The sequence below is a fragment of the Hemiscyllium ocellatum genome, chromosome 35, assembly GCF_020745735.1.
Source record: "Hemiscyllium ocellatum isolate sHemOce1 chromosome 35, sHemOce1.pat.X.cur, whole genome shotgun sequence".
Taxonomy (NCBI): domain Eukaryota; kingdom Metazoa; phylum Chordata; class Chondrichthyes; order Orectolobiformes; family Hemiscylliidae; genus Hemiscyllium; species Hemiscyllium ocellatum.
The window spans coordinates 36,189,552-36,203,265 of record NC_083435.1 but is presented as its reverse complement, the minus strand read 5'-3'; the positions used below and the strand labels follow the sequence as shown (position 1 = coordinate 36,203,265).

Genomic DNA, 13,714 nt, shown 5'->3' with positions numbered 1-13,714 from the left:
TTCCATGAACTCACAACCCGCTGTGTGAAGAATCTACCCCTAACATCTGTCCTATACCTACCACCCCTTAATTTAAAGCTATGTCCCCTAGTAACACCTGACTCCATTAGCGGTTAAAGGTTCTTAGTATCTACCCTATCTAAACCCCTAATCATCTTATACACTTCTATCAGATCTCCCCTAAACCTTCTCTTCTCCAATGAGAACAGCCCCAAGTGCCTCAGCCTTTCCTCATAAGATTTTCCTACCATTCCAGGCAACATCCTGGTAAACCTCCTCTGCACTCGTTCTAAAGCTTCCACATCCTTCCTATAGTATGGCGACCAAAACTGCACACAATACTCCAGATGAGGCCGCACCAGAGTCTTATACAACTGCAACATGACCTCAGGACTCCGGAACTCAATTCCTCTGCCAATAAAGCCCAGTACACCATATGCCTTCCTCACAGCACTATTTACCTGGGTGGCAACTTTCAGAGATCTGTGTACATGGACACCAAGATCCCTCTGCTCATCCACACTACCAAGTAGCCTACCATTAGCCCAGTAATCCATCATCTTGTTATTCCTACCAAAGTGAACGACTTCACACTTAGCTACATTGAATTCCATTTGCCACATTTCCGCCCAGCTCTGCAACTTATCTATATCCCGCTGTAACCTACCACTTCCTTCCTCACTATCCACAACTCCACCGACTTTTGTGTCATCCGCAAACTTGCTTACCCAGCTTTCAAGTCCTTCCTCTAGATCATTTATAAAGATAACAAAAAGCAATGGTCCCAAAACAGATCCTTGTGGTACACTGCTAGTAACTGCGCTCCAAGATGAACATAATCCATCAACTACTACCCTCTGTCTCCTTCCAGCCAGCCAATTCCTAATCCAAACCTCTGATGTATCCTCAATGCCATACCTCCGTAGTTTTAGCATTAGCCTACCATGGGGAACCTTATCAAACGCCTTACTAAAATCCATATACACAACATCTACTGCTTTACCCTCATCCACTTCCTTGGTCACCTTCTCAAAGAACTCAATAAGGTTTGTGAGGCACGACCTGCCCTTCACAAAACCATGCTGGCTATCCCTGATCACGTTATTCCTACCCAGATGTTCATAAATCTTATCCCTTAACATTCTCTCTAAGACTTTGCCCACCACTGAAGTCAGACTCACTGGCCTATAGTTACTAGGGCTATCCCTACTCCCTTTCTTGAACAATGGGACCACATTCGCTATCCTCCAGTCCTCTGGTACTATTCCCGTTGACAACGACGACATAAAAATCCAGGCCAATGGCTCTGCTATCTCCTCCCTAGCTTCCCATAGGATCCTAGGGTAAATGCCATCAGGCCCAGGAGACTTATCTATATTCATCCTTTCCAATATTCCCAAAACCTCTTCCCTGCATATTTCCAGGGCATCCATTCTAATTATTTGTGATTCCATATTCACATCAGCAACAGTGTCCTGTTCCTGAGTGAATACTGATGAAAAGTACTGATTTAATGTCTCTCCAATCTCCTCCGCCTCCACACACAACTTCCCACTACTATCCTTGACTGGACCGATACCTACCCTAGTCATCCTTTTATTCTTGACATACCTATAGAAAGCCTTTGGGTTTTCCCTAATCCTACCAGCTAAAGACTTTTCATGTCCCCTTCTCGCTTCTCTTAGCTCCCTCTTTAGCTCCTTCCTGGCTACCTTATAACTCTCAATCGCCCCTACTGAACCTTCACGCCTCATCTTTACATATGCCGCCTTCTTCCCTTTCACAAGGGACTCCAATTCCTTACTAAACCACGGCTGCCTCACAAGGCCCTTTACACCATGCCTGACTGGTACATACCTATCGAGGACACGCAGTAGCTGCTCCTTGAACACTCCCCACATCTCATTAGTGTTCTTCTCTTGAAGCCTGTTTTTCCAATCCACACATCCTAAGTCATGCCTCACTGCATCATAATTTCCCTGCCCCCAGCTATAGCTCTTGCCCTGCGGCACACGATTATCCCTCTCCATCACTAAAGTAAAAGTCACCGAGTTGTGGTCACTGTCCCCGAAGTGCTCACCTACCTCCAAGTCTAACACCTGGACTGGTTCATTACCTAGAACCAAATCCAATATAGCCTCCCCTCTTGTTGGCCTGTCGACATATTGTGTCAGGAAACCATCCTGCACACATTGTACAAACACCGACCCATCTAATGAACTCGAGCTATAGCTCTCCCAGTCAATATCTGGGAAGTTAAAGTCCCCCATAACAACCACCCTGCTACCTTCACTCTTTTCCTGAATCATCCTCGCAATATTATCCTCTACTTCTCTAGGACTATTAGGAGGCCTGTAGAAAACACCTAACAGGGTGACCTCACCTTTCCTATTTCTAACCTCAGCCCAAACTACCTCAGATGGCAAGTCCTCTTCCATCGTCCATTCCACTGCTGTGATACTGTCTTTGACAAGTAATGCCACGCCTCCCCCTTTTTTACCCCCATGTCTGATCCTACTAAAACATTTGAACCCTGGAACGTGCAACAGCCATTCTTGTCCCTGTTCTACCCACGTCTCTGTAATGGCCACAACATCGAAGTCCCAGGTACCAACCCACGCTGCAAGTTCACCTACCTTATTCCTTATACTTCTGGCATTGAAGTATACACACTTCAATCCACCTTTCTGGTTACAGGCACCCTCCTTAGAGATCGCTGCATTATTCCTAGCCTCCCTACACTCAAGGTCCTGTACCCTAAAGCTACAGTCCTGGTTCCCATGCCCCCGCGGAGTTAGTTTAAACCCTCCCAAAGAGCACTAGCAAACCTCCCCCCAAGGATACTGGTGCCCCTCAGGTTCAAGTGTAGACCATCCTTTTTATAGAGGTCCCACCTTCCCCAGAAAGGACCCCAGTTATCCAGAAACCGGAATCCCTCCCTCCTGCACCATCCCTGTAGCCACGCATTTAACTGCTCTCTCTCCCTGTTCCTCGACTCTCTATCACGTGGCACGGGTAACAAACCAGAGACTACAACTCTGTTTGTTCTAACTCTGAGCTTCCAACCTAGCTCCCTGAAAGCCTGCCTTACATCCTCACCCCTCTTCCTACCTATATCGTTGGTGCCAATGTGGACCACGATCTGGGGCTGCTCCCCCTCCCCCTTAAGGACCCGGAAAACACGATCAGTGACATCACGTACCCTTGCACCTGGGAGGCAACATACCAAACGTGAGTCCCTGTCGCCCCCACAAAACCGTCTGTCTGTACCCCTCACTATCGAGTCCCCAAGAACTATTGCTCTACCTTTCTCCACCCTACCCTTCTGAGCAACGGGGCCAGGCTCCGTGCCAGAGGCCTGAACCTCGTTGCTTGCCCCTGGTAAGTCATCCCCCCCACAAGTATCCAAAACGGTATACTTGTTCTTGAGGGGAATGACCGCAGGGGGTCCCTGCACTGGCTTCCTCCTCCCACTCCCCCTCACTGTCACCCATCTATCTTGAACTTTCGGAGTAACTACTTGCCTATAGCTCCGATCTATGACCTCCTCTGCCTCCCGAATGATCCGCAGTTCATCCAACTCCAGCTCCAGTTCCCTAACACGGGTTTGGAGGAGCTGGAGATGGGTGCACTTCTTGCAAGTGTACTCAGCAGGGACGCTAATGGCTTCCCTCACCTCATACATGTTGCAAGAGGAACATTGCCCTCTCTGCACTGCCATCCCTCTAAAAGTAAGCTTTCCTTAAAAAAAAACAAAAACCAACTAAATCTAAAGAAACAAACAAGGAAAATGCAGCACTTACCCGCTAGTCACAATTGGTCTTATTATTAGGTTAGAGGAGGTGGAAGGGTGGGAGGCACTACTCGTGTAGTGCCTCGGGTGACTCGCCTACGCGTTTAAATAAGGGGAGAGAAAAAAAAACCTTACCCAGGTAACCTAGCGCGCCTTCCGGATCTGCTACCGCTTTTTTAAAAGGAAAACTTTAAATTTTTAACTAATAAATAAGCGACCAAACTTACCCACCAGCCGTCGCGAAGTCTTCCGAGAGACTGAGGCCTAAAACTCGGAGCCCGCGTTTAAATAAGGGGAGAGAAAAAAAAACCTTACCCAGGTAACCTAGCGCGCCTTCCGGGTCTGCTACCGCTTTTTTAAAAGGAAAACTTTAAATTTTTAACTAATAAATAAGCGACCAAACTTACCCACCAGCCGTCGCGAAGTCTTCCGAGAGACTGGAAGACTGGAGTTGCTCCAAATGGAGAAAGGTGACCGGTGGTGTTCCACAGGGGTCAGTGCTGGGGTCACTGTTGTTTGTGATATACATAAACGATCTGGAAGAGGACATAGTTGGTCTGATCAGTAATTTTGCAGAAGATACAAAGAATGGTGAGGTAGCAGAAAGCATAGGGGACTGTCAAAGAATACAGGAGGATATGGATAGACTGGAGAGCTGGGCGGAGAAGTGGCAGATGGAGTTCAATCCAGACAAAGGTGAGGTGATGCATTTTGGGAAGTCTAATTCTAGAGCGAAATATACTGTAAACGGAACAGTCTTGGAAAAGGTTGATGAGCAGAGAGATCTGGGAGTGCAGGTCCAGTGTACCCTGAAGGTTGCTGAACAGGTGGATAGAGTGGTCAAGAAGGCATGCCTTCATCGGACGGGGTATTGAGTATAAGAGCTGGCAGGTCATGTTAACATTGTACATGACATTGGTTCGGTCGCATTTAGAATACTGTGTACAGTTCTGGTCGCCACATTACCAAAAGGATGTGGACGCTTTGGAGAGGGTGAAAGTGAGGACTGCAGATGCTGGAGATCAGAGCTGAAGAAGGGCTCATGCCTGAAATGTCGATTCTCCTGCTCCTTGGATGCTGCCTGACCTGCTCCGCTTTTCCAACAACACATTTTCAGCTTTGGAGAGGGTGCAGAGAAGGTTTATGAGGATGTTACCTGGTATGGAGGGTGCTAGCTATAAAGAGGGGTTGAGTAGGTTAGAATTGTTTTCATTAGAAAAAAGGAGATTGAGGGGGGACCTGATTGAGGTCTACAAAATCATGAAGGGTATACACAGGGTGGATAGGAATAAGCTTTTTCCCAGGGTGAAGGATTCAATAACGAGAGGTCACACATTCAAGGTGAGAGGTGAAAAGTTTAAGGGGGATACATGCGGCAAATACTTCACACAGAGGGTGGTAGGTGCCTGGAATGCGTTGCCAGGAGAGGTGGTAGAGGCAGGCACGATAGATTCATTTAAGGTGCGTCTGGACAGATGTATGGGTAGGTGGGGAGCAGAGGGATACAGATGCTGAAGAATTGAGCAACACTTTTAGTCTTGGGGGGCCGAAGGGCCGGTTCCTGTGATGTAAATTTTCTTTGTTCTTTGTTCATTTCCCTACATTTCCCTCTGACTAATGCACCTAACACTATGGGCAATTTAGCATGGCCAATTCACCCTAACCTGCACATCTTTGGACTGTGGCAGGAAACTGGAGCACCCAGAGGAAACCCACACAGAAATAGGGAGAAAGTGTAAACTCCACACAGACAGGCCACCGACTTGGGATTCGAACTTGGGTCCCTGGAACTGTGAGGCAGCAGTGCTAACCACTGAGCCACCGTGCCGTAATATGGATTCCAGAACTGTATACAATAATCTCGCTGTGATATAACCAAGTTTTGACACATGTCCGGTGTAACTTCCTTTATCTTCAAATCTATGACGCAGTTAATAAAAGGCAAGTGTAACACATGCCTTCTTAACCACTTCATCTCCCTGTCCTAATACCTTAAGGGACCAGTGACCAGGCACATCAACGGCCCTCTGATTCTCGGTGCTTCCCAGGATCCATCATGTATTCCCTTGCCTTGGTTGTCCTGCCCCAGTGCATCATCTTCGCCTTATTCAGAGTGAATTCCATTTGGCACTGATCAGCCCACCTGACCAGAACATCTATATCTTCCTGTAATCGAAGGCTATCCTCTTCACTATGTCCCACCACTCATTTCATATCATCTGAGAACTTACTGAATAACCCTCGAACATTTAACTTTACGTAATTTCTATAAATCATAAACAGCAGTGTTACTGTCTGGTCTAGCATTTATAAATCAATCCTAATTGGTCAGAGGGCAGTTGAGAGTTACCCACACTGCTGTATGTCTGGAGTCACATGGAGGTGAGAACGGCTGATTTCCACCCAAACGGGAATTCATGAACCAAACAGGTTTACACAACAATGGTTTCATTGTCATTATTAGACTCTTAATTCCAGATTTTCATTCAAATCAACTTCCACCATCTAACATATTGAATACAAACTCAGGTCACCAGGATGTTATTCAGGTCTCTGGATTAATAGTTTCGTGATAATACCACCTCGTCATCACCTCCCCTCCTTACTAAAAGAGGGAATTCCACCCACCATCATTGTACCCAGTCTGGGGAAGTGTGAGTCTCAGAAAATCTAAGGTCAATCTCAGAAAGAGCTATCAAAGTATGTTCATAGTTTTAAAAGTTTAGGTGTTGTAAAAAAAATGGACACACACACAGACACACACACACAAACAGACACACACACACACACAGACACACACACACTCTCCAGTCCCTTACCCCACTGATAGAGCTGGGCCTCTGCCAGGCTGCTGTGTTCAATTTGACAGGAGTATTGATCCTCATTCCCAGCATTGATCTCAATCTCTTTCTGGATCTGATGGGTCCCATCGTGGTTCGGTCGTACCCCTGAGGATTGGGTCCCAGACATGACCTCTCCATTCCTTAGCCAGGTCACCTCGATGTCTACAGGATAAAACCCAGTGACCAGGCAGGAGAGAGTGAGCGGCTTGTCCTGACCATTGGGCTCCCTCCTGGAGATGAACACTTCAGGCTGAACTGTGATGGGATAGGGGAAAACACAAACAATAGACAGACACTGAGTGGAATGGGAGAACGGTTTCATAGATCAGTGAGGTTAGATCAGAACATGGGATCAAAACTGAAATATATACCTTTCCTTCCAAAATACTGCTTTCCAGCTTGCAAATATCTCTTTAAATTCTGAACAAATCCTTGCTTGAGATGTGTTTCCCAATATTTGTTCCAGGATTCATCAGCATTCCATTTCTCTTTAGTCTTTACTGCATTGTGATTGGTTGCAATCCATCTCATTCTATCTGGCTCTAAGCTGAGGTAATCCTCTCCATCAAATCCAACTCGCATCGATCTCTTAATAGAGCCGTCATCAGTGATCTCGGCAATTGCTATCCATTGAAACACATGAATTCCTATCGGTGATCAAACAGGAAATAGTATTTAATTTTTTGCATAAAATGACAATCACTCTGATCAGAGGGGAAACACAATCTAGCGTCAGGTAGAATCAGGGATCAGTGCTGGGGATGGACTGAGTGGAGTGACCCAGAGGTTAGTGGTGGGGGATGGACTGAGTAGATCACTCACTCAATCATGAACCATCTCTTGATCTTCATTAGTGTGATGCAACTTTATAAATATCTCAGTCAGAATAGGGAAAAGGAATAGAGTAACACTCTGCAAATCTCCTGTTCAAATTGTACTCCATAAGGAATGCTGAAATGTTACAGGGAACAGTATAACTCAGGCTCTGTTCCTGCCTGTCACTCATTGGAAAGAAAAAGAATAAAATTAAACTTGTTTTTAAAAAGCAAGTTTCTTGATCTCTAGGAATGCTGAAGTGTGATGTAATTCATTACCTTTAGTAATTGTTTTAAAAGGAGGCAATGTGGGAGATAATTTGCACACAGGAAGGCTCCTACAAACTTCCAAATGATGAAAACTGAAGTTTGATACTGACCAGGGTGTTGGGGATAACCTCCCTGCTCTTCATCTACATAAAGCCAACGGAGAGTCTGTTCAGCATCTCATCTGACAGACAGCAACTTCAACAGCACAGCATTCTGTACAGCCTGAACTGGCATGTTCAGTGTAATTGCTGGGTTTATGCCCTGGGGTGGGGCTTTGTACCTACAACCTTCTGATGCAGAACCCAGAGGGACACCATCTGCACCATAGACAACACTACCCTTCAGTGAGTGACCCTGAACCCTGGGGAATGGAGTAGGAAGCTCAGAAGGAGACAGAGGGAGAACAGAGTCTCATTGAAACTGGAGAAAAGCTGAAATAAAAAGGAATTTATACAGGAAACACAGAAAGCTAGCACACAAGGGCAGCAGGTAACCAGGAAGGGGCATGAACTGTTGTCCCTTGTTTCAAGGGGTTAGAGTATATGTGTAGGGAAGTCTTAATACAATGGTACAAGATGCTGGTGAGACCACATCTGCAGTACTGAGAGCAGTTTTATTCTCTTATTTAAGGAAAAGTAATATTTCATTCCAGGCAGTTCAGAGAAGGCTCACTAGGAGGATCCCTGGTGTGGAGGGATTGTCATATGAGCAAAGGCTAAACAATACTGACCAAGTTGAGAGATGAAGGAAGGGCTGTTGATGTCATATACATGGACTTTAGTAAGGCATTTGATAAGGTTCCCCATGGGAGACTGATGGAGAAAGTGAAGTCACATGGTGTGCAGGGTGTTCTAGCTAGGTGGTTAAGAAACTGGTTGAGCAACAGGAGACAGAGAGTAGCAGTTGAAGGGAGTTTCTCGAAATGGAGAAAGGTGACCAGTGGTGTTTCACAGGGGTCAGTGTTGGGGCCACTATTGTTTGTAATCTACATAAATGATCTGGAAGAGAGCACTGTTGGAATGATCAGCAAGTTTGTAGATGACACAAAGATTGGTCGAGTAGCAGAAAGCATAAGGGACTGTCAGAGAATACAGGAGGATATAGATAGACTGGAGAGTTGGGCGGAAAAGTGGCAGATGGATTTCAATCCAGACAATATGAGGTGATGCATTTAGACAAGACTAATTCTAGAGTGAATTATACAATGAATGGAAAAGCCTTGGGAAAAGTTGATGGGCAGAGAGATCTGGGAGTGCAGGTCCATTGTACCCTGAAGGTTGCTGCACAGGTGGATAGAGTAGTCAAGAAGGCTTGCCTTCATTGGATGGGGTATTGAGTATAAGAGCTGGCAGGTCATGTTAACATTGTACACGACATTGGTTCAGCCGCATTTAGAATACTGTGTACAGTTCTGGTCGCCACATTACCAAAAGGATGTGGACACTTTGGAGAGGGTGCAGAGGGTTGCCTGGTATGGAAGGTGCTAGCTATGAAGAAAGGTTGAGTAGGTTAGGTTTATTTTCATTAGAAAAAAGGAGATTGAGGGGGGACCTGGTTGAGGTTTATAAAATTATAAAGGATATAAACAGGGTGGATAGAGACAAGCTTTTTCCCAGGGAGAAGGATTCAGTAACGAGAGGTCACACTGAGAGCTGGAAAGTTTAAGGGGGTACACGTGGCAAGTACATCACACAGAGAGTGGTGGGTATTTGGAGTGCATTGCCAGCATAGAGGCAGGCACAGTAGATTCAGTTAAGATCCGTCTGGACAGATGCACGAGTAGTTGGAGAGCATAGGGATACAGATGCTTAGGAATTGACCGACAGGTTTAGACAGTACATTTGGATCAGGCTTAGAATGCCGATGGGCCTGTTCCTGGGCTGTAAATTTTCTTTGTTCTTTGTTCTTTGTATGGGAGTCTATTTACTGGAGTTTCGAAGGATGAGAGGTGATCCCATTGAAACATATCAAATTCTGAAGGGGCTGGACAGGATAAATACTGAGAGGATGTTTTTCTTCATGGGAGAGTCTAGGCTCAGAGGGCACAGACTCAGAATAAAGGGGTGCCCATTTAAAATTGAGATGAGGAGGATTGATAGTCCTTGCCAGAGAGAGCTGTGGGGAACACATCCTTGTGCGCGATTAAGGCTAAGGTCAGAGGTCACATGACACCAGGTTATGGTCCAGCAGGTTTATTTGAAATCACAAGCTTTCGAAGCGTTGCTCCCTCATCAGGTAAAAATTCAAATTGTGATTCTAGATAAACCTGCTGAACTGTGGCCTGGTGCCACGTAACTTTGTCCACCCCAGTCCAATCATATTTTAAGGCTGAGACGGAGAATTTTGGATCGATCGGGGAATCGTGAGTTTGCAGAGAAAGGAAAGTGAATGTGAGGAATGTTGGATCAGCCATGATCCCATTGAATGAGTGAGCAGGTTGGACAATTCGAATGGCCTGCTCCTGTTCCTATTTCTTACACAGAGAGAGAGATCAGACAGACAGTGAGAAAATAATCCGAATTGGAGAAATGGAAGCCCAGCAGCTCAGTGGTTAGCACTGTTGACTCACAGCATCAGGGACCCAGGTTCAATCCTCGCCTCAGGTGACTGTCCATATGGAGTTTACACGTTCTCCCTGTGTCTGCATTCTCTGGGTGCTCCAGTTTCTTCCCACAGTCCAATGCAGGTTAGTGGATTGACCATGCTAAATTACCCATAACGTCTCAGGACGTGCAGGCTCGGTGGGTTAGCCATGAAAAATGTGGAGTTACAGGAATGGAGTGGGTGGGATGTTCTTTGGAGAGTCAATATGGACTCAAGTGGCCTGCTTCCACATTGTAGGAATTCTATGAAATTCCATATCACTGAACTTACCAGATGTCCGGTTTGTACTTTTCATCATTGTATTCAGATTCTCCTTTGCCATGTCTGATCGTGTATTCCCGAGACCTGTGAGATATTCCCAGTACTCTGCATCAAAATAGTCCACCATGAACTGCTGCCTGGGGACCATCCGACCAATATTAGTGTCATGATAATTGAGTTGAACTCCATTGACTATCGCAATGTTAGTCACCTCCGGAAAATCCTTAATGCCAGAGACTGCCGTGTAGATCACAGTCAGTGAGTGGGTGTCTGCAAATATCAGTTAAAGAAGGGGTTAATAAACATTTACATAGTATTGAAGACTTATGCCCCTGAAATTCCGACACACCTAACCAAGATGTTCCAGTACAGCTCAACGTGACAATGTGGAAAATTGCTCAGGTATGACCTGTACACAAAAAAGCAGGACAAATCCAACCCAGTGAATTAACCACTCCATCAGCCTGTTCTCGATCATCAATAAACTGGTGGATAGTGTCACCAACAGTGCCATCAAACAGCAATAACCTGCTCAGTGACGTCAGGTTTAGCTTCCCCCAGGACCACATTACAGCCTTGGTTCAAACATGGACAAAACAGCTGATCCCAGCAGTGAGGTGAGAGTGACAGCCCTTGATATCAGTATCACCTTTGACCGAGTGTGGCATCAAGGAGCCCAGCAAAACTGGAATCAATGGGAATCAGCTTTCTGTTGGTTGGATTCATACTTGGCGCATGGGAAAATGGTTGCAATTGTTGGAGGTCAGGTGTAGCAGCTCCAGGACATCTTGCCAGCAGCTTCTCAGGCACTTTCCCTCCATTATAATGTCAGAAATAAGAATGTTTGCCGATGACGGCACAACATTCAGCATTGTTCCGACTCCTCAAATATTGAAACAGTCCATTTCCAAATGGAGCAACACCTGGATAATATTCAGGCTTTGGCTGGTAAGTAGCAAGTTATATTGGAACCAAACACAGGTCTCATGTACTGACCAACTGAAATAGGTGAGAATGCAATGCATCCCTTTAATATTCAATGGTGTTACCATCACTGAATTGTTCAGAAACTGAAGTGGATTAACCATGTTACTGTAAGCAAGAGCAGGTCAGATTTTAGGAATTCTGCAGTAAGTAATTCACCTCTTCATTCCCCAAAAACTAGCAATGTCATCATTCATTCTTTATTTAAACCAATGCACAGCAGTGTGTACCATCTCCAAGATTCACTGCAGAAACTTAACACAACTTCTCTGACAGCACCTTCCAAACGTGTGACATCTACCATCTACCTTCGAGGAGGACAACAGCAAGAGATGCAAACGTACACTAACCCCTGGAAATTCCCCTCCAGGCCACACACCATCATTTGGAAATATATCGCCATTCCATAACATTTGCTGGTTCATAATCCTGGAACTCCCTGTTTAACAGCACTGGGTGTGTATCCAAACCCCACAGCTCGCCAGCACCCTCGTAAGGGCATGTGTTCCCTTTGGAATGATCAATAGCAAGGGGGCAAAATTTTAACGAGAGAGGCAGGAAGTTTCGAAGGGATTTGAGGAAAAGTCTTTTTCACTGAGAGGGAGTTGGGCTGGAATGCACTGCCTGGGGAGGGGAGTTGAGGTGGGAACAGTCACAACAGATCAAAATTATTTGGGTGAACCTTCGATGAGCACATTCATGGTTCCGGGCCGTTCACTTGGAAGTGGGACGAATGTAGATTTAGTGTATTGCTGGCAGTACAGACTCGATAGGTTGAGGAGTCGCTTCTTTACTGGATGAATATATAACTCCAACTCAGGATGAGTAATAATTGCGAGCCCAGCCAGCAACACCCACCACAATTGCATCCATCTCTAAATTTTAATAGCAACTTGCACATAGTCGATCACAAACCTTGGGTCTTTCACTAACCTGCAACAGTGACCTGAGACACAACCGGTATATCATTGTCCTGGACAAGTAACCTAGAATGCATTGAAGAAAGATATTGAGGAAACCTTCCTGACCAGGGAGCATCCGGAGTGAGGAATTCAGGACAACCCAAGGGCAGGTCTGTGGTTTATCGCCAAAACCAGAAAAGATGCGGTGTGAATGAATCCGGATTGAAATGAAGAGAAACAGGAATATTTGGGAGGATGAAGTGTGAGACCATGGGGGACAGTCACTGTGTGAACAGTCTCTCTGTCAAACAGGGGGATGGACAATCCCGAGCAGGATCCCCACTGTCCTTCACTGAGCTTTTTAATCAGCCCTTTATACACGGCCAGTAGGATGTTGGTGTCTGAGATAACCCGGCCTATTCAACCATGAGGGCATCACAGCTGGGCCTGGGCTGGGTTAAACATGGAGTCTCCTTCTCCTCCCCGCAGTGTTTACAAGACTTTAGACCAGGAATGATGAAGCTGTTTGGCTTCTCCCAATCGATGTGAAAATTAAAATTGTCCATTGGAACCATTTCCCATTTGCTCGGAGTTTCTCTGATCTCGGGGTTTCTACATCCTGCTGTCAGGAGACCTGGACACAAATCCCATCAGAGTCTCCCAGACTGTGCTGCCTTCAATGTGTAAAAGATCAGGCTGGCTGTATAACAGGCGGCTGATCAAACATCCCCCATTTCAAACTCTCCCCAAGAGACTCACATTCACCCCAGACACAGAGAGAGAGAGAGAGAGAGAGAATGGAAAGCTGAATTCTGTACTTACCGGGAGAGACCCGGGAAAAACACAGGGAGATGGAGAGAAGGATCAGCAACATTCTGGGAATCCACTCTCCCTATTCCAATCAGTGATTGGGAATAAAACACAGAGGGGAAAACTGCTATTGAGAGTCTGGAAGAACAAAACACTTACTTTGACTCCACTTGCTGAGCTGCAGGTCATTTCCTGAACTTCAAGCTGCAGAAGCAGAGAGTCAATGATTGGTCCCAGTCTCAGTAAAATACCCACTAAAGGGATGATCAGATTTCTGTCACCAGTTACCAGGGAGATCAGACTCAGACAGGTTGTGTTACCCGCAGGGAAACAGAAACTGTCAGAATTGCTTTTCCTCCCCAGCAGGAATCAGGGTGTGGTCTTTGTATTTAAGGACTCCTGCCCCAATGGGGAAGCCTCTCAGGTCTTTTT

At 45.8% G+C, this 13,714-nt stretch overlaps 1 protein-coding gene across 9 annotated transcripts in view; it reads right to left on the bottom strand.

Moving 5' to 3' along the window:
* LOC132832900 (class I histocompatibility antigen, F10 alpha chain-like) overlaps window positions 1-13,498 on the bottom strand; it is a 195,129-nt gene extending 181,631 nt beyond the window's left edge. For 5 of the 9 annotated variants that reach the window (XM_060851113.1, XM_060851116.1, XM_060851117.1 and 2 more), the window contains exons 1-5: window positions 12,504-12,649; window positions 10,596-10,856; window positions 7,008-7,283; window positions 6,613-6,891; window positions 4,201-4,329 (exon numbers count right to left, since the gene is read on the bottom strand). In XM_060851113.1, coding sequence (XP_060707096.1) covers window positions 4,201-4,329; window positions 6,613-6,891; window positions 7,008-7,283; window positions 10,596-10,856; window positions 12,504-12,567 — 1,009 coding nt within the window. In that variant the 5' untranslated portion in view covers window positions 12,568-12,649. Of the gene's footprint in view, window positions 1-4,200; window positions 4,330-6,612; window positions 6,892-7,007; window positions 7,284-10,595; window positions 10,857-12,503; window positions 12,650-13,294 lie in introns of those variants that run through there. The other 4 variants (XM_060851119.1, XM_060851120.1, XM_060851121.1 and 1 more) reach the window with 3 other exon arrangements.
* Between the last annotated feature and the right edge of the window lie 216 nt (window positions 13,499-13,714).